Source organism: Bubalus bubalis, chromosome 11 (assembly GCF_019923935.1).
Source record: "Bubalus bubalis isolate 160015118507 breed Murrah chromosome 11, NDDB_SH_1, whole genome shotgun sequence".
NCBI lineage: Eukaryota > Metazoa > Chordata > Mammalia > Artiodactyla > Bovidae > Bubalus > Bubalus bubalis.
This window is the reverse complement of record NC_059167.1, coordinates 65,493,124-65,519,085: the sequence shown is the minus strand read 5'-3', so window position 1 is coordinate 65,519,085 and position 25,962 is coordinate 65,493,124. Positions and strand designations below refer to the sequence as shown.

The 25,962-nt window shown below is 37.2% G+C and overlaps 1 protein-coding gene across 4 annotated transcripts in view; it reads right to left on the bottom strand.

Moving 5' to 3' along the window:
• Nucleotides 1–25,962, bottom strand: part of ZNF106 (zinc finger protein 106) — a 54,140-nt gene that overhangs the window by 13,179 nt on the left and 14,999 nt on the right. For 3 of the 4 annotated variants that reach the window (XM_044925163.2, XM_006066199.4, XR_003112374.3), the window contains 12 exons: nt 23,720–23,781; nt 17,347–17,544; nt 11,982–14,162; nt 10,312–10,945; nt 9,065–9,134; nt 7,585–7,739; nt 7,436–7,496; nt 6,624–6,962; nt 4,488–5,268; nt 4,079–4,134; nt 2,818–2,963; nt 642–776 (listed from right to left, as the gene is read on the bottom strand). In XM_044925163.2, coding sequence (XP_044781098.1) covers nt 642–776; nt 2,818–2,963; nt 4,079–4,134; nt 4,488–5,268; nt 6,624–6,962; nt 7,436–7,496; nt 7,585–7,739; nt 9,065–9,134; nt 10,312–10,945; nt 11,982–14,162; nt 17,347–17,544; nt 23,720–23,781 — 4,818 coding nt within the window. The remainder of the gene's footprint in view (nt 1–641; nt 777–2,817; nt 2,964–4,078; nt 4,135–4,487; nt 5,269–6,623; nt 6,963–7,435; nt 7,497–7,584; nt 7,740–9,064; nt 9,135–10,311; nt 10,946–11,981; nt 14,163–17,346; nt 17,545–23,719; nt 23,782–25,962) is intronic. The other variant, XM_006066200.4, reaches the window with a different exon arrangement.

Below are 25,962 nucleotides of genomic sequence, written 5' to 3'. Positions count from 1 at the left end.
TTATCCTCAACAAAATATAAGAACCTTGTACCAGCATAGTTCTAGCCTCTCCCTTTCCTGTGTTCCTGTTAATCTCACATATACCATCTATATACATTAAAAACCAAATTATGTGGTATTATAACTTTTGTCTTAAATAATTCTTTTAAAGTTAAGAATATATGTATATATTTTTTTCATGCTCACTTATTTTTATATTTTAAATATTATGCAATTGTGTATATATATGTATATTTTAATGCAAACAATTTTCTCATTTCTTATAATTCATTTAGAAAATTCTTTCTCAAGAGGAGAGATCTACTTGTAATCTTTAAGTTTAAAAACTTAACATTTCTTTTTCTACCTAATATTAATTTTGACATATGACATGAAAATAAAAATCAAGAGGAATATTTGTTGGAAAGATCAAAAGAGGTATATTATTAACAGTAGCAAGTGAAAAGATATGTGGAGAGAGACAGAAAACATGGTTTAGACCTAAGCCTCATTTCTACCAAAGGTTATAAGTGTACTAAAACAGATTTAAAAGCAAGAAGGTTAACAGAATGAAGCATCTGTCTCACTGTCTCCACTCTACACAGTAAATATAGTCAAAGTGCTTCAGTATCATCACTTTTGATTTCTCTGGACCCACTTACCTTAACACTATAGCAGCGAATGGTATGATCACTGGAACCAGTGTAAAGGGCAGCATTCTTCCCAGAGGTCTGAGTAACCAGGAGGCAGTTCACTTTGGAGGTATGGCCCTCAAAGACACCAATGCACTTTCGACTCTAAAGTCAAGCACAGTTTAGATCATGACTTGTGGATATAGATGGATAAGATAATATATTTCCTTAAAAAAAAAAAAAAAAAAGCTAAAACATACAGTTCATGTTTGTGTCCCCAGAGTCTAGAATAGTACCTAGTATATGGTATCAAAAGGTGTTCAGTAAGTACCTATTCACTGAATGCCCAGTGAACAGTGGTACCTGCAACTTATATGTTAACTGAGCCATACCAAAAATTGCTTAGGGCAATTTGCTATAAGATAGATCAGAATTTTAATTAGTGCTAGGCCAAGTCTCTCTAGCATATGGACTAAAGTGCAAGCAAATTCAAACTATAGCTAATTACCCAGATAAGTTGCTGCATTTGATTAGTACGTAGAGAAAGCTTCACAATATTCAAAGACATGCCATCACAGGTCCTAGTGTCCCAGGTGTGGTTTCATAATGCAACACCCTGTTATCTCTGTGCACATACTGTTATATATATCTACAATGTACATACATACCTATACGTACCTTACAATTTAGAGTTAGAGCCAATTCCCCAATCTTACACTCATACCTCCTAGTACCACTGCTTTCTTCCTTCAGTCATCTCTGTTGCCCTTCATACATTATTAGGCTAAAGGACCCTATATACCTGTTGCCTATAGTAAACACATTTTCTCAGTCCATCGTCTAATCTTTTGACTTTCAAAAACTTCCATCAATTTCATATACTTTCACTGTATTTGTTCAGACAACATAGTGTTCCTAAAGTTTCTTGGCTATCATTATTGATAAACAGAATTAGTTTGACATATGTTTTTCTAGTACTCAAGTATGGATGTGAGACGTGGACCATAAAGAAAGATGAGTACTGAAGAACTTATGCTTTTGAACTGCGGTGTCGGAGAACTCTTTAGAGTCCCTTGGACAGCAAGGAGATCCAACCAATCCATCCTAAAGGAAATCAGTCCTGAATATTCATTAGAAGGACTGATGCTGAAGCTGAAACTCCAATCCTTTGGCCGCCTGAAGCGAAGAACTGACTCATTTGAAAAGCCCCTGATGCTGGGAAAGATTGAAGGCAGGAGAGGGGGACGACCGAGGATGAGATGGTTGGATGGCATCACCAACTCAATGGACATGAGTTTGAGCAAGCTCCAGGAATTGGTGACGGACAGGGAAGCCTGGTGTGCTTCAGTCCATGGGGTCGCAAAGAACTGGACACAACTGAGCGACTGAACTGAACTGATATCCTGTGTGCTCTCAGTCGTGTCCAACTCTTTTGCAACCCCATGGACAGTAGCCCGCCAGGCTCCTCTGTCCAAAGAATTTTCCAGGCAAGAATATTAGAGTGGGTTGTCATTTCCTACTCCAGGAGATCTTCCTGACCCAGGGATCAAACCTATGTCTCTTGTATCTCTTGCATTGGCAGGCGAATTCTTTACCACAAACCACCAGGGAAGCACAAATACCAGACTCAAAACTCAAAAGTCCACTATAAGAAAATTAAGAGTTAGGAGCATCAGATTAAGTGTGGGGTAATGAAAGACTGCTGCTCTTCTTAATAACCTGCACAATTCATCAACTCTCAGGGAAAATGCCTCCTCTGACACTTCCCCAATGTTCATTCTATCCCTTCTCTATTATGTAGCAACTAGGTGACACACCTCAGCATCCACTCCAGGGCTGGGACCTGACTGTCCCTAGCCTACTGTTATAATTCCATCTCCTTTTGCCAAGTGACTGTTTAGGAAGGAAAGCACATGACCCTTTTTTTGGCGGTGGGAGGGAAAAGAAACTCTTGTAGCTATTGACATCTGTGAGCAGGAGAACCTGCTTTAGGAAGAGCTGATACCAGAGAAAATAGAAAGGAGAGAAAGAAAGAATTTAAGTCTCTGGTGACCCCTCTGAGTCACTAGATCAACTGTATCTGAAGTTAGTCTAAAGCCTACTCCATCTCTGGAAAGCAAACAGACGCGTGTTTAAAAGAGAGCAAGTTGGGAGTTTCTAAAACCTGTAAAGAAGCAAAAACATTCAAACTGATGTATTAACTTACCACGAGATTATAAGCTCGGACAGTTTTATCTGCTGAACAGGTATACAGTAAATTCCCAAATATCTGAATTGCATTCACTGCAGCTTGGTGCCCCTCAAAGCTCCCTTCTGTGGGCTCATCGTCATCTCCTGGCTCTGAAGATATTTCTAGAAAGCAATGTTTCAGAAATGTGTCGGCTTATATCTCAAAAGATACTAAGAAATTTAAAACATTATGAAAAAGTGGTGCCTGGATTCGCCTAAGAACCTGGTTCGCCTAGCAAAACACCACATTCTCATTAGTGATCTTCATTATGAAGATTTCATATTAAGAAAAGGTAGGGAAGGCCCTTCTCTTAGGGAAAAAACTACTTACATAGTGAGTCTTTGAATGATACCCTTTAAGGCACTAAATATCTTTCCACATCCAGTCTCTTCTGCTGCCAGTTATTTTATTAAGGCATTATTTTTAAAGTAATTCCTTCTCAGAGCAAAGCCCACCACCCCCCACGCCCCAGAGCCAACAAAACCCTAAGACAGTTGTCCCTTGGTAACCAAGGGGGATTGGTTTCAGGATTCTTCCACCCAACATGTACCGAAATCCACAGATGCTCAAGTCCCTTATATAAAATGGCATAGTATTTACATATAACTTATACACATCCTCCCGTTTACAGCTGACCCTTGAACAACATGCTTTGAATTGTGCAGGTCCACTTACACACAACTTTTTCTTTTTTCAATAAATGCCCATTACACAATCTGTGATTAGTTGAATCCATAGATGCACAACTGAAGACACAGAAGGCCAACTATTCTAATTAGCTGAACACACGAGAGAACCAGATTAGAGATGTGAGTAAGAAACTGAAATGCCAGGATTTGAGGATTCAGGGATACCAGTAACTGCTGGTCAAAGCATTCCATCCTCTTGGTAATAAGCCCAGTCCCCATCCCCTATTCTATAAGCATATTTAAGTAGATTTAAAGCCTGGCTTTAATACTTACAAAGCTTTTTTCCTGTGATTAATTTATCAATTCAGTCATTTAAAAAAAATATGTTAAGATTTATTTATTTACATATGTATTCCAGAGTGCATGGACTCTATAGTGATTAACAGCTGTGGGTCATGGGCTTAGTTGGCCCAAGATGTGTGGGATCCAAGTCCCCAGACCAGAGATCCAACCCGCATCCCCTGTATTGGAAGGCTGACTCTCAATCACTGGACCACCAGGGAAGTCCCTCCTGTAATTCATTTAAATAAAACTGAACCACCAAATACCTGAAGAGTTCTTTGATCCTTTTATGGAGGAGATCACAGTCTGAGTTTCTGCCACACTACAAAATAATAGCAAAAGTCTTCTTAGCATCTGTGTGAACAGGACAGGTAGGAAAACTTGTATTTTCCTGACTCAAAAAATTATTCTAAACAATGGACAAAATAGCAACGATACAAGATCAGTTTCTGCATGTGAAATTTTTATATGAAAGGAAAAAACAGTAAATATTTACAACACAACTGAGAAAGCGGAAACGCTCCATTGCTAAGGAGATATCCATATCCGTCATCCATCCCCACTGATTTTCTATAAATGTGACTCTAAAAAAATTCTGATTTGGAACAAAAAGTTCTGTTTTCTAATGAAAGAATGGTGAAAGCTGCTCTGATTGGACCAACATAGTATCCTTACCTTACAGGGATGCCATCTTTATAGCGAGTGCCAATCTCACTGGTAGAGCTAACTTCGTCACAACCAGAGCGAGAAGTTTCTAATGAATTTTGCTCTGTGGAGTTCCAAATATCCTTTTTAGATGGGCTATCTGGTTTCTCTTCTCCAGATTCAGAAGAATCAATGGCTACCACTTCTAACTGAGGATTAGGAAGTTCTAGGACTTCAAGAGACGAGTCACTATCTGGTTCATCTCTGACACTTTCTTGTTCTGGGCCAGTTCTGCTATCTTCCCAGGTGGAGGTTGTCACTTTCCCCCCTTTAGCAGACTTTCCAGTTTTTACTTTCCTTACAGGTTTAGCAGTAAATACATCCTGTTCAGTGTCACTGTTCTCAGGAACATGGGCAGCCCGCAGAGTTTTCTTCTTCCTAAGTTTCTTCTTTTTCTTGTTCCCCCTAGCTTCAGCTGATGTCAGAGTGGACTCTGCCTGTTGTTCTGGCTGGTCAGCTGGAGAGTGGGGCTCTTTCTCTAAAGGGGTTTCTGAAGCAAAGGATAATCTTGGAAAAGAACTGGTACAGGCTTCAGACCCACTGTTGCCTTTGTTTGGCTCTTCACTTTCTTTATCTATGCTAGGAAGACCAGCTGATTGGGAAGAGGGATTGTTCCCTCTGTTTCTGGTAATTCCTTGCTCCACAGAAAACTTCAGTTCTTGGCTAGGCTCATGGAATCTCTCTGTTAGTCCTGATAAGGACAATGCTGCAGTGGTAACTGGATAAACTGGACAACTGTCACTGATCTCTCCTGAATTGAGAAGGAAAAAAAAAAATTATTCCATTGTCTTTGTGCCTGCTATGTGTAGTGATAAACTACAATTCTATCAAATAATATGACACTTTGATGATACGTTAACAACTTTAACAGTCATGGTTTAGTTATCTCACTGCTCAGCGTCCCATAACCTACATGTATTTCTAGTACAGTATTTATACACTTTGCCTTGTATTAATCTCAAATAATGTGCATGTCTTATATCCTAGAAAAGCTCCTTTTATGGGCAGAGATTGTTTCTATTGATCTTTTCTCTTTCTTGTTTGAAACAATGAATAGGAATTACTTTTGCAGTCAGAAAAGGAAATCTAATAAAAGCTATTTTTGAAAAAAGTGTCACCACATTAAAAAAATACATACTAAATACTATCCATATAAAAGTAACAAAATTCAATATGGAAGATAACATATATTTGATGTACATATCAATGATTAGTGCTGCAACAGATAGCAAAATTTAGGATGATTCTTCAGACTTTCTTTTTGTTAAAAAAAAAAAAAAAAGAATACCACACAATATCAATTTGTTTCTTAATTTTCAATACAGCACCACTGTGGTTATACAAACTTCAGATAAGATTTTAAACAACTTAGAAGTTATTCTCATATGGTAACCAGATAAGGATTATTTTATAAAGACAGTAGAATCCCTGGCTATTTGTCAAAACCCCCAAGTTCCTGTTAGATGATTTCAAACACCAGAGCCCTCTGCTTTTCATCATGGCCACCAGTTCCTCAGGTCTGTATTAACCTTAGTCTGTACTTGAAATGATAAAAACAGTTAAGTAATAAGAAATCCAGAAGAGGAATCTTATCTAGAAAACTGACTGAACAACTTCAATGCCATTTATCTCATGAAAAACAGATAATTCTGCACCAATCCTAATAAATGAACTTGTTACATGCTAATCCAAAGTCAATTTAGCAATCCTGTATTAGAGAAAATTAGGAAGAGTTACCAATATTTAGATAATGCTCCTAAATAAGAAGACTTAAAGAAAAACTATAGTAACTTTTAAAAAAAATATTTATTTATTTATTCATTTATTTGGCTGTGTGGGGTCTTAGTTGCGGCACACAGGATCTTCTATCTTCATTGCGGCATGCAGGATTCCTTTAGTTGCAGATGCAGAATCTTTACTTGTTGCACGTGGGATCTAGTTCCTGAGGCCCCCTGTATGGGAGTGTGAAGTCTTAGCCAATGTATCACCAGGGAAGTCCTGTTATAACTTTAGTTTTAATGGACAAGTATGATGTCACATCACTAATATAAAATTGCCCTAGACCCACTATAGGGTTGCCCTTAACACAGAGAAAAGTTTACATACTATTAGCTTGCAATAATTCCTTGGACACACTGCAAGCAGAGCCTTGTGATACGGCATTGACAGTCTCTTCTTGTTCAGGAGACATGGGTTCTTGTTTAATCTGAACTGATGAGTCTGGAGCAGGAACACTGCCATGAACTTGGAAAGAAGATGTGATTGCTTGGAGAGGGGTTCCAGTGGGTGATGGAGACACGTGGGAAGATGGAGGTTCCAGGAAATTCGGGAAAAAAGGACTAGGCAGAAGTGTGCCATCAGTAGATGTTTGAGATCTAACATTCTTCTGTTCTCGTGTAAGGCTAGAGGGAACCTGGTCTGGATGTTCAGAAGGTTCATATGTTTCTAGAATGGGAAACGTACACACATACAAATGCAAAAATGTTATCTGAAAAGCCACTCATTACTGAGCCAACTTGTATTTCTAAAGATTACAAGAGAATTTTAAAGATGTTCATAATTCTTTAAAATAGATTATTATGTAAGCTATATGTACAACCAATGAGGATACAGACAGGCAGGCATTAATATTCTAATTTTTCAGATTTTAACTGACTTCTCCAAAGTGATACTGGTGCTAACAGAAGAGTCAAATTTGTACCCCAGTCTTGGGATGCCTAACCCAAGACTCTTTCTATAACATTATTTCTATTGCTAAGCATTTTGGGGACATACAGTCTTACAGGCCTTTCTACAGAAGGATAACATCAAGGAGACATAAGAATAATCATATTAACTTTTTCATAACTACTTTAATTCCCCTCTAGAGAAAATAAAAAAGTAACAAGTTACAGACAGTCCAATCAATCTCTGAATACCTTGTAATCCCTGTAGAATCTGTATTCTATGGGTCCTCAGGGCACTCATTTCCATAGTTATCTAAAAAATATATAAAGAATTTTGTTAAGCATTTTAAAATTCAACTTTAAGATGATCCTTTTTCATTAAACATTCCATCTGCTGTTACCTGCTGCTTAAGCATAAGTAGCCTTTGAACTTCAACATAAGCTGTCTGAAGTGCTGCACGAGCTTGTAGAAGATTGTTATCCATGCACTGCAATGATTTGCTTAGTTCTTCCTCTCGTAAAGAAATATTCAGCAGCTGGTCAACCTGAGAACGTTCTGTCAAAAGAAACCATAAGGCTTAGTTTAATATTGGAGACGTCTCTTTAATAATCCAGGGAACTGCATCAATTATCTAGGATAGGCCTTTATTTTCTCCCCACTAGGTCACTGGAAGAAGACTCATCAAATTTTTTACAAATCACGTAGTCAAGTCATGCTATCAGAGCTACAGACCAAGCCTCATGGTTTCAAGTGTACCACCAACATGGTACCATCTTACCAAATTACCATCTTCCACAGTGATGCTTCCAAGCAAAACCTCTGGGGAAATCAACTCCTGTCCGTTTCACTTTCCATCTTCCTTTATCTACTATCCTCTTCAATCAAGGCTTTGGCTTAGATTGGGCCCCAAACCTAAACTGCTTGCACTCTCTTCTGGATTCCTATTTTTCTAGTCTGTTAGTTACTTTAAAATAGTTCTCTTTAATATAAAATTAAAACCTTAATATATTAAAGTTCTTTAATATAAAAATTTTAAATAAATAAAAATATTTATATTTAATATAAAATAATATATATTTATAGCTTTGAAATAAAATGTCCTACTACATGTATTTGTTTGTCATCTTTATATCTGTCTCTTTCCCATGCAATATGCCAAGACAACTCCCCTAAATTCCAGACCCACATATCTAACTACCAACCGGATACTTCTACTAAGGTGTCTCTAAAGTCCTTTAACTCAAGGGATCCAAAAGGGAACTCCCATCTTCTTCTACCCTCAACCTCTAACTCTCATAAAGTTTTCTAGCGCTATAAATAAAGCCATCAACTGCTCCAGCTAGAAACTGGTATCGTCTTTGACTCCTACCTTATCCCATCCAGCCACCCAAAGTTCATCCAGTCACTTCTTGCACTAGATCTTATACTGAAATGGTATGAGAATCAGTGAAAGGCAAGAGTCATAGAAGCCTATCAGTCAGGGAGCCCCACAAATAACTTCTCTCCTTAATTCACATGAGAAAAGCAACCAAGATTCCTCAGAAAGTGAGTGAAATGGCTATAAATGACCAAGAGGGATAAAAACTTCTACTAAATGTCTTGTTTCTGAGACTTTCTGGTTTTATACTGAACTCAATTTGTCCATGATATATATTAATTTCAGCTTTCTGCTTTAGGTGGTATGACATATTTCTTTTATAGCTCCAACTGGATATAGGAGAAAATCAAACTTTTTCTATGCCCTTAAGCAAGGCAACAAAAATATCATAAATTAATAAATGGGTGTTCTCTGTTTGATAAGCTACACTTGTATATCAAGTTGTAAAAGGCTGAAGTGATGCAAGAACAGTTTCTTTTTGCCAGAATATTCTATACTATACCTTTCTTTCCTTTAATTTTCCTTCTTTTATTTTTTCTCTCAAGACTTGGCAGTTCAGGAGAAGATCCATCCTAAGGAGACAAAAAAAAAAAAAAGGAATATTAAATCTGCAAAGGCCATTATCCAGGAGGGGGAAAAAGAATCAATTCTAAGTCAGTCATACATTATTATTCATGATTGCTACCATCAGGATAGTTAGGAGTTTCATATACACGATATGAGCTCAAATATTAGTTGACTGAATGTATCTGACAAAATATATATATATATATACACAAAATCAAGGTCAAGTACCTCCCTAGCATCCTAAAGGTAGTAAAGCCCAAGGGCTTGGGCAAAGCACTTCACCTTGGTAAAAGCTAGTAAAATATATCTGATTTCATAGTTTCTACTTTAGAATTCATCAAGAAAATCTTTACAACAAAAAGCTTAACAGTCTGTGAGATAAGACCCAAGACATCGGCTATGCCATAAGACAATCAATGTCTCATCCAATACTATCTGCTACAACATCTAGTTCAACAGGGCAGAGATGGAATTTAAACCCAGGTCTACAACCCATGCCTTTAACTAGTTTGTAATACTGTCTCAATATTAAAGGAAACAGTCCATTTTCTGAGCGTCAGATTCCAGTCTATACTACCATCAGCAACTCTTTCTTTTCAGAAAGGGTTCCTGAAAGGCTTAAGCAATATTAACCATCAGAAGTGCGAAAAGAGAAGTGTCAGTGAAGTAATGGATTCTAAAAAGACCAGGCTAGGCAACTTAAGTATAAAAGACAAAGTAACAGAGACTAAGACTATGCTCATATAGATGTACTCTCATAGTATTAAAACTACCTTATTAAGCCTAATAGTTCTGGGTCCAACAAGCAAATACAACACTAGAGAACCATTCTTCAATAGCAGTACAGAATGCATCATGAAAACAGATAAAGTTACAGCTGAAGATGTGGCTCATTCCTTGGTCAGGTGATTCAAAGAATCATTGGCTTAGAGACTAGTTTTAGAGATGACTTCATATTTTCCCAGTACTGTACATTCCTATTCAATTACATCTAACTTAGTAGAGCTACTCAGTGAAAGAAACCAGTAGGACAAAAATATGAAAGTAAGAGCCTCAGAAATCTTCTATTCCTGAGTAGGGCAAAACACAGGCCCAGGTACCCAAGAAAAACATTACGTTTTTCTTATCATAGCCAAGTCACTACATGAAATGTTCTACAAAACACACAGGAATCATACTCACTCCAGTGGCTCTTCGTTTCTTTCTAACATTCTGGCCATCATTCTGTTCAGCACCAGAGGTACAGCTGCTGTCTGTGGCTGCATCTGCCAAACTGGAGTTTGCAAGGGCTGAGGATGCATTTGATGATAAAGAGTTTCCTTCTCCATTACTTTCCTGGGCATTATGATTCTCTGAAAGTAGTGTAGAGCTCTCCTGGCTGTGCAGCTCTTTTGTCAAATGCATCAAAGGTATTGTACAGTCAGGAGATAATTGCGCGCTATGTCGTCTTCGAGTAGCAACATTTTCAGTTCTTTCATCTGTTCTTAGGGAGGCAGCCAGAGGTGTCACTTCCTGCTTAAGGCTCATGGTTGGTTTTTGACTCTGTGCGGATCTGAATGAATTATTAGGTGAAAAAATCTGCTGGGGCTCATTTTCTTTGCCTGTGCCTTCCTCACTGAAGAAGCTATACACAGACGGAGCCCTGTCCATGATCACACTGCTCTCTGAAAGGCTTCGCTTCCTTGCCAACCCAGGGGATGAAGGAATGGAAACACCTTCCCACTGGAATCCTTCTAGATCAGACAGATCAGGTTCACCATCCAGATCCAAGACCTCTTGCTCATTTTGAACCAGAGGCACCATTTCTATGCCAAACCTCAAGAAAGAAAGAAAAAAAAATTTTCATAAATCAGACACAGCTGGGAGTGGGGGCACCACTTAATGTGCCAAACTCTGCTAGGCACTGAGATTGCAAATGTTAATAGATGGCTTCTGCCCTCAAGGAGCTTATAGTCTAGTAATTCTAAACATAAAGTAAGTTAACTCTAAGTATTGTAATGTAACAAGCAGTGAATTAGATATTTGTATATAGCTATATACAAAGGGAAGGAATAAAAACTGAAGGTTTTATTTAATATGGAGCTCTAAATCAACAGTAAGTATGTAATTTTTAAGAGCAAACAAACAAAAGTGTTCATCAAGCGTTTACAAGCAACAGACACCATGCTAAGTCATAATTTCAATGATACTCACAAGTTATGGGAAAAGAAAAGAAGGTACAATAAATATGTTACACAACAAGGATGGAAATTTAAGCCTGGAGGGCTATATAATTAAAACACAGCAGGATGATTTGCAAGTAGCAAACCTATGTTGAACACTGCTTTCCCATTCAGAAAAGCTTAGTGCCTTAAAGTAAGGTGAACAGCCAAACTATTATTATGCAAGTACTCAGGAGAATGTATTTTGTGATCACAAATACAATGTCCACAGCAGATACAGAGAGATAACCATCTATTCGTTCTAAGGAAAAGGTAATGAGAAGTTGTATCTAAAAGTTGCATCACTCATTAAGATCTATAGTTAAATACAGGGCTACAGATAGACATCTTTGTCATGCTGTCACTTTATGGCTCCTATCACCAAAGTGATGGATTTCTAATGGTATTTTCCCCACTTCATTTCTCAGAAGTAGGTGTGTTTCTTTGTAACCTGAATTCCCTGCTAGGAAACACTTTATTCCACTTGTTATAGAGTAGCAGTCACTCTTGGATATTTAAACCAGACATCTACAACAGATTTTTTTTTTTTGCAAACATTTAATTAAACTCAACAAGTAGAATTCTCTTGACCACAGCCAAAGGGTAAGTTTAAAAGAAAAAAGGAAATGGATACTGAAAAGAGGCACACACCTGGGTAAGCCTTTGCCTAGCTCTTGCTTTTTCTTGGTTACTTGCTGAATGACCTGTTCCCAGTTGACATTTCTTCGAGATGCATTTAGAATCTGTCGAAGGGTTGGCTTGAGCCCAGATTCCTTCTCTGTCTCACTCTTTCGATGACCACTGATATTGCGGATGCGGCGAGCGCTATTGAGGTTTGGCTCAGGAAGGTGCGCTCCAGTTTTGCTCTTCAAGCTAATGTGCCGGGTTAGATCTCTCTGGAGTGAGGCAGGAAAGCCAAGCTTGCTTAGTTCAGGCAGGAGGGGGCCTGAGGGTTGACCTATATCACTTTTCTGAAGCTCGGCATCCAAGCTAGTACTCTCAAAGCCTTCAGTTTCATAAGATTCATGAGATTTAACAGGGTCATCAACCTGTGCATCTTCTAGAGAGGTTTTCAAATCTAGCAGTAAACCAGACTGTGGGCTGGCTACAGATGTCATTTGTAACTCAGTTTCTTTTTGGTGAACTGCTGAGTTACATGGGGAAGTGGATGGTTTTCTAGATGTTTCCAGGTTTTGGTCATCCCCCCTTTTCTCATCAGCAGCAGGAGTACTGCAGGATAAAACTTCTGTAGTTGTAGAACCCAGGGTTTCGATTTTTGTCTCATGCTTTTCTGTGTCAGATATCTCTCCATCACTTTCATCTTCTAATGCCTGTACTTGAAATTCAATCTTCAAAGATCCTTTTTCAGACTCTTCTACATTTCTACTTGCTTTTGCATAATTCCTGGTCCTTTTAGAAGTGCTAAGTGGATTTTGCAATGTCTCATGACACTGCAGCACATCTTTGGCTTTCTGTAATGTATCACTTAAATTTTCATCAGAATCCCTTTGAGTTCCAAGTGAACTTTTATTATTTCCTTTTAAAACATGAGGACCTGAACTTCGCATTTTGGATATGCAAGAACTCTGATTATCTTCCACAGTGTGTTTAGCCAAAGGATTTGAGTGTTCCCCAGAGAAAAAAGAATTAATTTTGGTGTTTTTTGAGGGATTCTTTGAATCTTGCTTTTGAGGAACTGATTTACTGCCTGGAGTTGGAAGGAATGGGGATTTTAATGATGGCGTCTTATTTAAATTAGGCTCTTGTTCAGGTTTTTCTGTAATGGGGCCTTCTCTCACTACCTCATAAGAAGCAGTGCAGTCAGAAGAGGTTTTGTGTTTAAGAGATTCAGTATGTTTTTCTTTTTTTGTTTTCAGTTTTTGAGAATTATTTGTTTTATCATTTGCTGGCTCTTTTATTCCCGTGGTTATCAAGCTAAAATCAAAGAGAGGCTTATCTATCATTTCTGACTTGTTACCAGTGACTTCTTTCATTCCTGATTGTAAATCCAGAGTCTTCTGTGAAGGGTAAGGAGTCCAGCGATGGAGCTTTTCCCTTGCTACACTGCCACTCTTCCCACCAATTTTGGAAGTGAAGGTGTCTGTTTGTTTAGTGGTTTGACTTTCTAGCTGCTCAAAATTGAAGTCAAGCAAGCCTTCTGAATGAAACTTACCACTTGCAAATCCTTCAGAAGGACCTCTGTATGTGGCAACTGCACCAACTTTGTCATTTTCTTGCCACTGCCACTTATACCTGTCTTGATTGTATTTGTTTGACTTAGATTTCGTATTCCATAGCATATTCATGTCTTCCATTTGACAGTTAGAATTTCTGTTTCTGCCCGGTTGAAATTTGTCTCCGGGGCCACTGTAATTCCAACTATTTGTACCACGTGCACTGGATTTCCAATTTCCGTTACTGCTGTTCATATGCCAACTGGAAAAGCCACCTGTTCCTTCAGAATGCCAACTGGAATTCCTTCCTGTACCATTATGATTCCAATCTACTGTTCCACTATTTGAATGCCAACCACCTCCAGAATTACTATGGTTGTGAAACCAAGGTGAGGGACCTCCTGCACCACCATTATGCCACCCAGAACATCCTCTTGATCCACCATTATTCCTTGAAGAATGTGTGAAGCTGTTTTTCCTAGTGTTACTATAGCCATCTTTCTCCCACTTCCTGTCCCACTGAGGAGGTCCACGATGATGCCATGCTGGCTGGCTGTAGCTCTCTCTGTCTTGGTAAGGGATTCGGTCTTCTCGTCTCCATTGGGGTCGCCTGTCATCAGAGTTTATTTCTTGGCTGCTATTGGAAGGTTCATCTTTTCTAGAAGAAAAACAGTCTTTTATTAGTGATTTAAAGGAGTTCTCATGATTCCTTTAAAGGCATAACCCACCAAACGTGCCCTCTGCCTTCTTCCTCTGTCACTTAGAATATGTAACTTAAGAGTATGTAATAGTCTTATTTTTATTTCAAATAGTGATTGTTTTCATATCTTTACATGATAAACTTATATTTCATAATTTATTGATTTAAAATTAATATATTTATCAACCTCAAAATATTAAAAACTTGACACATTTATACTATCTTTCCTCTCCTGCTCCTGTTTTTCTTAGCGTATTTGAGGATTGTTTTCCTATCGTCCAATTATTTCTATATTACACAACTTTTAGAAAAGAGGAGCAAGTATACTTTGTAGCTATGGTTAACTATCATAGTTAACACAATTTAAATCCAGTTGTTCTTAATACCATGATTTCTTCAATAGTTGGTTCTTTCTGAAAACCCAGTTTCTTAACCTATTTTAAATGGTAAGATTTTACTCTGCATAATAACTTTCATTAATAAACACTTTATCAAGTACACATTCAATGACTATTAGTAGTGAAAGAAAACTTATATGCATAGATCCTATTTCTGAAGGGCTTATAACCTAGCTAAGGAAATAAGTAAGGTCACAAACAGGAATAAAATAGCACATAACAAGCAAGTAGCATCCACGATAAATGCCATAAGCAGTTTCATGAGCCAGAGGTTTTTAAAAGAAGCTAAGCTGTTTCAACTATTCATGTTAGACAAGAAGCCCACAGAAATGTGAATATATTTAAGCAAACATCATGGGAATCGGCATAAAACCATTTTCCTTCAAAAAATACCTATGTTTTCCCTAACTCAGTGCTTCACATGTGGTAAGGTGCTCAAAAAACTGAATAATATTAACTAAAATTACTGAGTACCTACTAATCATAAGGCATTTATTGCTAAACACTACAAAGATTATCTCATTTAATTTTCACAACTCTGCAGCAAGCATTATTATTTCTACTTTTAGATATGGAAACTGAGGATTAGAGAGGTTAAATAACTTGCCTAGAGTAAGATACCTAGTTAGTGTTATGGCAGAAATTTGAACTTTGGCAGTCTAACTCTAGAGCCCACATTCAAACTGAAGTATAGTTGATTTGTAATGTTATTTTCTACTATAAAGCAAAGTGATTGAGTTATATATGTATACATACATATATATATTCTTTTTTGTATTTTTTCCATTATGGTTTAACACAGGAGACTGCATAGTTTCCTATGCTATAGAGTAGGACTTTGTTTTTTATCTGTTCTATATGCAATACTTTGTATCTGCTAATCCCAAACTCCCAATCCATCTCTCCCCTATCCCCCTCCCCACTGGCAACTATAAGTCTGTTTTGAGCCTGTACTCTTGACCACTAAACCTTGACAGAATGAAAATCTCAGTTTCTGCAAGTGGGTTCCCTCCTCTGAATCTGAACCTGACATAAATTTTAAACTCAGTACGGACTTTAATAGCTTCTAATGTCTCTAAGATTTTGGACATAAATTGGAATTCTTCTGTTTTTCACTTTTAGGATAAAAGCTAATTCACCTTAAAGTTCAAACATCCACTTACATAATGAATTACAACTACTGCTAAACAGGAGATCCTAAGTCCCCAAGTGTTCCTACAGACACTTGGAAGATTTTTATACCACCATTAACCAATTTGCTTTTTTTGTTTCTAAGCTGAATGCAACTTCTGACATCCAAGGAGATCACTGACTAGGTCTACTAGTATCATCCAGAAATGAGAATTTGGCAATAAGTCAGTCACAAAGTAAAATTCCTAGATTATCATGAATTGGCTAGGTCAGGGGGACAATAGCATGTAGCTAAACCCACAGCTCAAAAAGAATAATCTAAATTAAAAACCTCATGAAGGAAAAAAGAAAAAAAACCTCATGAAGAAATAAGTACATGACTTTATAAATATGTCACCAAAGAGGCTTATTAAAATAATCAAAGACTAGTGACTGCAATATGAATGTCTAATTTACTGAGAAGCTTTTACTCTCTGACTTAATGTTTAATCATTTACACAGATAAGCTAATAATGGCACAAGAATGTTAGAACCAAAATAGAAGTTAGTCTCCTAGAGGCTCCAGCGCCCTAAAACAAGAGTAAACTGCAGCTATATAAAAGTAGTGAGAATGTCATTTGAAGGATAAACAACTAAGCAATTTAAGAATCATGCTGCTATGGACATTTTAAAACGAAGAAAGTCCCTTTCAAAGACCTGTTCAAAAAGGTTTTAGCATACAGAATAACAACTACTACTTTTTTATATTCAAACTGCATTCTAACTGAAAATGAGATACAGATCAGGTATAACTAGTATTCAAGAAGGATCTTTAAAATTTTTGGAATCTGAAATGCTTTTTATCATGTTCTAGAACTTAAAAAAATCACCCCACTTCATAACTGGTTCTATATCTTTTACTCATATCTGAAATTTTATGCTTCATTAAACTTTTCAGACCACCAATCAGTAAGGTTAATACAAAAGGCTAATACCTAAATTATAGCTGTAGGTATGAAACTATCTAGTACAAGCTACAAAACTTATATTGTTGAAATGATTCTGACACTGTCCAATATACAGCATAAATTTATTCAAGAAATATTTACTGAAGAAATTAATAATAAAAGGATAAATCAAACTTAGTAGAAGCACCATGTTAATTCACATTAGGCAAAACAATTTTTTCCTAAGGAATGAAATAAGAAATGCTATATAATATATTCAAATGAAACTTATTTACTAATATCTTTCCACTAGAAAATTCATGAACATGAATTTATTGGTACCCCCTCCGCAAATTGGAACTAATACAAACAATTCTAAACATAGTTATCAGCATGGTAAAAATTTCAGATATGTAACAGCTATGGATAGTTTTTAGATAGGGTCAATACTGAGGTTTGTTTTTTTTTAAGGAGTTAATTTAGTAGTTCAAGCAACCATTCCATTGCCTTTTAAGATTAAGATGGCAACTTCAAGGTAAACTTTAAGGTAAATCTGTGGCACAACACTGCAAATCAATTAAAAAAGATAAATCTGAATGCTACCGGCTGAAAAGAATGGAAATGGAAAATGTATTCTCTCCTACACTGTTTCACATAGGCTTTTAAAAATATCAAATTATTACTCACCGACTTTGTTCTTTCCTTTGTTTTATTAACTGAATGAGTTCCTTGTCAAAATAATCTTCCTCTTCTTCTTCCTTTCCATCATCTTCTCCTTCCTGGGCGTCAACATTATCTTTGTGCAACTGGCCAGAAATGTGCTTTGCATATGCAGAAAGACCCACTTCTGTAACCCCGCACACTCGGCACTCATGACTACTGTCCCTAGGGAAAGAGGGAGATGAGGGACATTCAATGCTCCCCACTGGCATGGCACACTCACCAGATCTGTTATAGTTTCCTCTGAAAGACACTGCAAACTTTGGCACAGTGAAAAATTAGTGCTAATCAATCTCAATGCTCCTTTCATCACTTTTAATAAGTTTGTTCATAAGTTACTTTTGAAATGAATTAAAGATTCTTTTCCAGCAATCAAGAGGCAATACACTTCAGAATAATATAGCTTAGGAGAAATCTTCTTGAATTGCTGTACTTAAAACCTTGCCAGAGGAAACGTGGTGAAAGGGGAGGCAGGGCAGGGGGCTCAGAGCAAACAGAAGTTGCTCTGGAGCACACCCATGATGCCAACTGCACTCAGAAATCCTGGTGACAGCGCTCACATTTAATCTCTGGCTCAAAAGCTTTCTCCCAGTGAAAAGTAAGGGGTGGGGAAAAGGGTAGGAGGCAGAACCAATCACAGCCTAGTAACTAAATCGGAACAGCTGGAGCTCTGCCTGGAATGTGAAGATTCCGGACTCCAGGACAAATGATAGGAGTAGTCTCAGCAAACTTTTTTGGTCTCGATGATACATGTGATCCACATTCTGCTTCAGAAGGGTTTATTTTAAAGGGAATGGAAAGCATTTCAGTTGTAGGAAGTTAACAGCTGTGCTAGGCAAATGGTTTTTCTCAGGTTTCAGAAAAGAACACCATTTAGAGAGATGTAAAATCAGGTTCTCAGTTAAGAAAGATAACTGAGCAGGGTTTTTCTTCTTTTACTTTACATACTTAATAATGTATCTCATATGTGGCCAGTTTAAGAAGCCAAAGTCTTGAATCAATGACCAGAGCTGTAGTAGGTGAATAATTTAACTGCATTTTTAGCTTCTTGAGTCCCTTAATCAGCTCAGCTATCCATGCAGTCACTATGAGAAACATCAGAACACCATGGGTACATGTGTAATGAACAGACAGTAATGTCCACTCAATAATCCAAATTGGCTTATCTCTGTATCATTTGTCTTGGGTTAATACTAGTGATATTTTTGCCCTTCCTATGCCATTCTATAAAAATACACAAACACATACATACAAAAAAGTGTTGTCTTTAATAAGATAGACATAGACACACACACACGACTCTGCTTCATCTTTCCCCTCACATCCATCCATACATGGGCAGAATTCAGCTAACCAGGAGAGACCCTCAAAATAAAGCCCCTCATTTACTAGAAGATGGTTTCTGTCACAGATCATCTGAACATTCATTAAAAAAAAAAGAAAAAACAACTTATCGAACAACTACTAAATTCCAGGCAACAAACTAAATATATGGTTAATGGTGACAAATTATAAATAAACTATGCCAAATAAGTTAAAACAAAAAAAACACTGTTTTTTCACTCTGTACCTATCATGAAAAACACCTCAGAAAAATGGAGAAAATTCGTAAGCTTCTGTTTTATTTTTTTGACTTTGTAACTTAAATGCTCTGGATGTAAAATAGTCTAGGATGCTAACATTCATTTTAATGAGTCCTGACCAGATTCCTCGAATTACCCTGAATATCTATATACTAATTCCTTCTAATTCTCCAGGAACTTAAATATATTATTTTCAGCGAGTTTTCCACTGTACTTACCACAATTATATACTTTAAAAAAAGAAAAACCTCAACTTTCTCCAGTTTACCACACTCATCTCTCAAGCAACTAAGATTATGGTAGTTCATGAATATTAACTTGTAACAAAAAGCAAGCCTTTTCTCACAGCAACAAAGAACGAACTTTAAAATGAATATATAAATAGAAATCTATCCCCAAAGGGCAGTATCAGAACAATCTGAAGTGAAGTGAAGTCACGTCACTCAGTCGAGTCCGACTCTTTGCGACCCCATGGACTGGAGCCTACCAGGCTCCTCTCTCCATGGGATTCTCCAGGCAAGAGTACTGGAGTGGGTTGCCAGTTCCTTCTCCAGGGGATCTTCCCGACCCAGGGATTGAACCCGAGTCTCCTGCATTCCAGGCAGATGCTTTAACCTCTGAGCCACCAGGGAAGCCCAGAACAATCTGAAGACTGTAACAAATTTAGAATACATAATTTCCCCTATAATAACAACTCAGATCAACTCAATTTTCTGGTTAGAAAATCTTTTGGGCTTTAATCTCTCTACAATTGGAATGTGTTTTTAGTCCACTTTCCCACCTAAAAATTTATATAACGCTAAACTGTGTATTGCAGTACCAGGGACTTCTTTCTAAAAGGTATTCTTAAATAAAAACCCTGATTTTTTTCCTTACTTCTAAAATGCAGAGTTAAAAAAAAAAGAAAATACAGAGGGTTTTTTTTTTGGGGGGGGGGAGGCAACAGGGGGAGCTGTGCCTTACAGCTTGCAAGATCTTAGCTCCCTGACCAGGGATGGAACCCATGCCCCCTGCAGTGGAAGCCCTGAGTCCTAACCACTACACTGCCAAGGAATTCCCGCAGAGAATTTTTCATATGTACAAACCATCAAAATCCTTCTTTAAAAGACATAATTAGAAGACCACACTGACTTTTTAACTTATTAAGGAATGTAGACAGTAATTAACTCTTAAAAATGAATATCCATAACCACAAACCTAATTTGCAATTTCCAAAGCACAATTATATGTTAGATATGCATCAAATACTCAAACACAGATATTTAAAACATTTTTGCTTTCATTGCCAGAAAGTGTATTAACCATAATTCTGAAGCTACTTGATAGAAAAATACCTCAAGATCCTACCCAGATGTGTATAGCAATAAGACCAACATAAAGTTAACACTAAAAATGATTTATCAGAACACAGAAATCTCTAACATTTTTCTTACAAATGAAATCAAGTTTCTGGGGATTTTTTCCTTTTTTAAGATAAACTTTACAAGAAACTTCATAAAGAGAAAAGAAAGAATTTACATTTATACAGGGAAAGAATAGGACAGAATGACCACATCTCGTGAAAATTCCAATGTGTCTATGTCTGAGGTTAAGCACATTAATTACAATATGTATTCGTGCTTCCAAATAGGGTGTTTGGGAAATCACATGCTCTTTAAAGTTAATAGCAAATTAAATACCATTTTAATAATGCTATTTTCCAATTCTTTATCAATAAACAGTTAAAATACTACTTCGTATAATATATAAAGTAATTGTTGGGAAAAAAGTACTGATGTACTTCCTGACTGCTGCTGCTGCTAAGTCGCTTCAGTCATGTCCGACTCTGTGTGACCCCAGAGACGGCAGCCCACCAGGCTCCCCCGTCCCTGGGATTCTCCAGGCAAGAACACTGGAGTGGGTTGCCATTTCCTTCTCCAGTGCATGAAAGTAAAAAGTGAAAGTGAAGTCGCTCAGTTGTGTTCAACTCTTAGCGACCCCATGGACTGCAGCCTACCAGGCTCCTCCGTCCATGGATTTTCCAGGCAAGAGTACTGGAGTGGGGTGCCATTGCCTTCTCCGTACTTCCTGACTAATAAAGGCAATAGTTTTCCTCAGAGTGTTTAACAGAGGGCCCAAATTAGCTACATCCTGTTACCACACAATTTCCTTTCATATGTGAAAGGCAAAGCCTTCAGATATTCTATCCATAAGCGCCTCTTTATTAAGCTTGCTCTATCTATACCACAACAGCTGGTTGATAAATTAAGGTTTGTGCCATTTTAATAGTATCTATCTGTAGAAACTACTTACAGGCCATATAACTGAACAAGTACATTAGGAAAAAACAGGGAAATGTTCCAGATGTCTCTAATTGTGAACCAAATAAGGTACTCACTTCTCAGCTAGTCAGCATTCAAAATGTAAATAATATGCTCTTTACATTTCTGTGTACGGCTCAGCTGGTAAAGAATCCGCCCGCAATGCAGGAGACCTGGGTTCGATCCCTGGTTTGGGAAGATCCCCTGGAGAAGAGAAAGACTCCCCATTCCAGAATTCTGTGGACTGTATAGTCCATGGGGTTGCAAAGAGTTAGACACGACTGAGCAACTTTCATTTTACATTTCTTAATCAGATCACAACCAAAAATTAAGTGATACTTAACATCAGAATGGAGAAGGCAATGGCACCCCATGGCGGGCTGCCGTCTATGGGGTCGCAGAGTCGGACACGACTGAAGTGACTTAGCATAGCATAGCATAACATCAGAAAGCCAATTCTTAAACATGAAATCCTGAGGAAATAATCACAAACTGAGGACAGGAAGAAAAAAGATGACTGATAACTATTTGTCCCTTTTGTACAAAATAGTGATGACTATTCGTCACGATAATAAATGTCCCAAGTCAGTAAATGATGTTTGAGATTCTGTTGTTTTTTTATAGCTTTGCCAGCTGTTTTTCCTGGCTACCTACTTGCCTTCTCCCTTATAATTTGTTACTGGTCAGAAAACCATACCTAACCTGTTTCCAAACCTGATAGCACCGTATCTAAAATATGAGTAAATTAAGTACCAAAGTGTCCTCCTCTAAATGAGTTTGGGTGCTAATGCTGACATTAATATTGTCAGTTCAGAGGCTTCAAATGCTTATTTCTTTATTATTTGACTATGTTCCAAATAACTGTAAACAGTAGACAAAATCTCCATGGCACAACTAAATAGACAAGTGGGAGGAGAGGGGAACAAGTTACAGAACAATACGTATATGGCATGTAGTTCAGTTCTATTAATAAGACAAAACAAAATCAAAACATGTGTACATGAGTGTGAACATATGGATATAAATCTGTCTACACGCAGAAGAGAGGTTTGGATAGGGTATACACTACACTGTTGACTTTCCTCTAAGATTGGAGTAGGAAGACAGGGAGGGAGTGAAAGGGCCTCTACCTTCTTTACTCTTTATGATTCTGTATTGACTATGAACATGAATTTTAAGCTATCAAAAAGTTTTAAATGTTTTAATTAGCTGATTGGTGATTTTTTAATAAAACAAGGCATTTCTCTTAGAAAAAAATGGGCTTCTCTCCTAATGATTAGACTTACTGGCCTCATTTGTTTTGTTTCATTTCATAACACAATACAGGTCACTGAGTAGCCTAGAAAAAGGTGAATTCCTGAAGGAAGTCTATGGGAAATGGGATCAAATAATTAAGACAACCCACAGATAGGTAATCAAAGGTTGACTGTATTTCATAGGTTCCTATGATAATGAATTAAAGATCATATATGTTCAAGATATTATAAGGGTTCTCCACACTAAATCTGAGTGAATATCTTTTTTTTTTTTTGATAGGTAAGAAGAGATTGCTAGAGAGAAACATACTCCACAGAGTGTGGCCATCTCAGAGGGCAAGAAGCCTGAACACCTCTTTTACACTGCTGTGAAGACCTAAACTTCACACTAAGGGACTGAGACCACAGAAAAATTCCTCTTCAACAGATGCTGAAAGTTCAATAACATATTAATTTGTCCATACAACCTAAAACTATATTACTTAAAATACAGATAATTCCAAATGACCTAGGTTGGCATCTTGATCACAGTCTGTAACCATTATTCATGGACTAAGGTATAATTCATATTTTTGTTTTCCAAAGTTTCTCTGTTCCATACTGTCTCCAAACTTAAAATTCACATACTTTCAAAACATCAAAAAAAGGAAACTTAGTTGGAAAAAAGACATGGAATATACATACATATTACCTTTAATGTCTTAATTTCCTTAAACATCTCAAGCTTTAATTCACAAAACAGCATTCTTAAATACAGGTTTATACATGGATTTTATTTATACTAATGAGATTCAGTGCTATTTAGCAGACTTTGGACTTCCTCAGACTATTCCAACAACCAGTAAAGGTTTATGGCATGTGATAATTTGCAAGCTGCTTAGGCAATAATATGAAATGCCCTAGCTGCAAAGCTGGTGTGCAGGAATGAGAAAGCTTACTAATGACAGAAGTAGCTCATCCCCACCCACCTTTGTCAAATCTATTTGCCAAAGTTGCTGTGAATTCTACACATTTGAGATGTACAACAATTTATCCTTTTTGAATGAAACAAAACAAAAAGCTATTGTACCCGTTGTTAATTCCAAAAGACGGTTCAAGGCCATAAGATAATATTCATTTTTGAAGCATTACTATAAAATAAACTAACAGGCCCTCAGATTCCCCCACATCCACAAGTTTATGGAAGAGAAAGGTTCCATACCTGCCCTTCAGATTCTCAAGTTCCCTGTGATGCAACATGCTCCGCATGTGTTCATCCATCTCCTTCAAAATTAAAGAAAGCAGATTAAACTAAAGGGGACTGCTTTGGAGAAAAAAGTTTCTCTGTCCTATTCAATCAACAATCAGGGCTCAAGCTCCTTGTGTTAAAGTGGTGTTTGTGATTTCTATTCACAAGTCAATACAGAAAACAGTTCCTTATTAAGTAACTCTTTAGCCTGTTTTTGACATATTTTATTTTTAAATAAAGCAATAATTTTAAAAGACCTATTTAAGTGGCTTTCCAAAAAGGTTAGAAAGTTTATTGTATTTAGGAGGCAAAAGACTAAACAATAAACAAATAGGTAAAATTCTATTCCTTACAAAGTATTTACTTAAGTTTATTAAAAAACAACAACAAAAATGCCTGAAGTCACATAACTTCTCAACTACTTGGCTACTTTTCTTCATACTCTCTTTCCCCATTCAACTGACAGTTTCTCAAGAGTATGGTACAACTCTTACCCATGTCTTGGCCAGGGCCTGACATACAGTTATTAATATCAGCTGAATGAACAGATGGATACATCAATTCTAGACAGAAGTTATAGACATAAGGGAATTTTCCTATGGTAGATCAAGATTTTAAAAATGCCTTGAACACAGCAGTTCTATCATGGCTTCATTTTCACTACCCACTCCCTTGCCTGCAACAACTTATGTGTTTGGTTCCAATGAAAAGTTTGAGAATGTACTAGATTCCTCCCCCCATCCCCATCCCACTGGGAAGGAAACAAAATCTATGCCAAGAGTTTCCATTTAAATGTGCAAGTGTGACACACACACTCATACACCTCAAAAAACTCAAAGTTGTAAATGTCGGTCTCTCTGTCACACAAAATATATATATATAGCCACTATGTCATAATTAGAGAATGGCTGTTTATAAATATAAAACTGGCTCAGATGGCAAAGAATCCTCCTGCAGTGTGCAAGACCTGGGTTTGATCCCTGGGTCACAAAGATCCCCTGGAGAAGGGAATTGTAACCCACTACAGTATTCCTTCCAGGACGGAGGAGCCTAGTGTCCATGGGGTCGCAAAGAGTCAGACACGACTGAGCGACTTCACTTCACTTTTCACAGTATTCCTGCCCGGAGAATTCCACGGACAGAGGAGGCTGGTGGGCTTGAGTCCATGGGGTCCCAAAGAGCTGGACATGTCTGAGCGACTAATACACACACACAGGTTGCATATTACTATTAACTCTGCCCTGTGCTAAGTGTCTCAAACATTTTTTCACTTGAACCATAAAACACTGCTAAGGTACGATTATTAATGTCATAAGGACACAAGGATATAGAGAAGCTAACTTGTTTATTCACCAAATATTTATCAAGTGCTTCTTAGGTGTTAAGTACAAAGCTGGGCATTAAAAGGATAAATGTGAAAATATTCAGCCGTGTCCTTGCAGAGTCAGATTATCAAGTGGTGAAACTAGGACTCAAACTCTGGCAGATCTGACAACAAAGCCAATGTTTCAAAGATCATGCCACAACTGCAAGCACCTAGTGCATTGAGATATTTTTATTATATACAGTTCATTTGTCAAAAAATGTACAGCTATTCTTTAAGTTATCTATATACAGTGATACACAGTGTTGTGATTCAAAACACTTCCTTTAAATGGCAATCTTATTGAAGACAATCACCATTCCCTTCCTATCTCTACAAATGCTTTATCCAGAGGGGGATACTTTTACACAAGATTGGCCATTACATGCTAGCTACAACTGACTGACCATTAACCAGAATGAACAATTAAAGAGCTGCAAACTGAGTGGATTTAGTGACAGGATAGAGAATGAAAAAATCCAAGAACAATATACAACATCTGCTCTAATCCCTATGCTTCTTGGTGTTCAGTTTCTGTTTTCTCTTGTTCAATTTTTCCTTGACTAAACATAAGCCAAATCTCCTTTTCTTGAGCGATATTTAACTGGGTCTGTTTCTTGAGTGATATTTAAGTGGGTCTGTTTCTTGCAATGAAACCAATCCTAACCAAAAGAGTATTAACTGAAATGGGTTATTCTCACTGATGTAAAAACCAATTCTATATTCTATTTCAGTAATAAAACATGTTATCATTCAAAACTAGTTTTAAGGAGACTTTTTTTTTTGGCTATGACACATGGCTTATGGGATCTTAGTTCACTGATCAGGGATGAACTCCTGCCCCCTGCAGTGG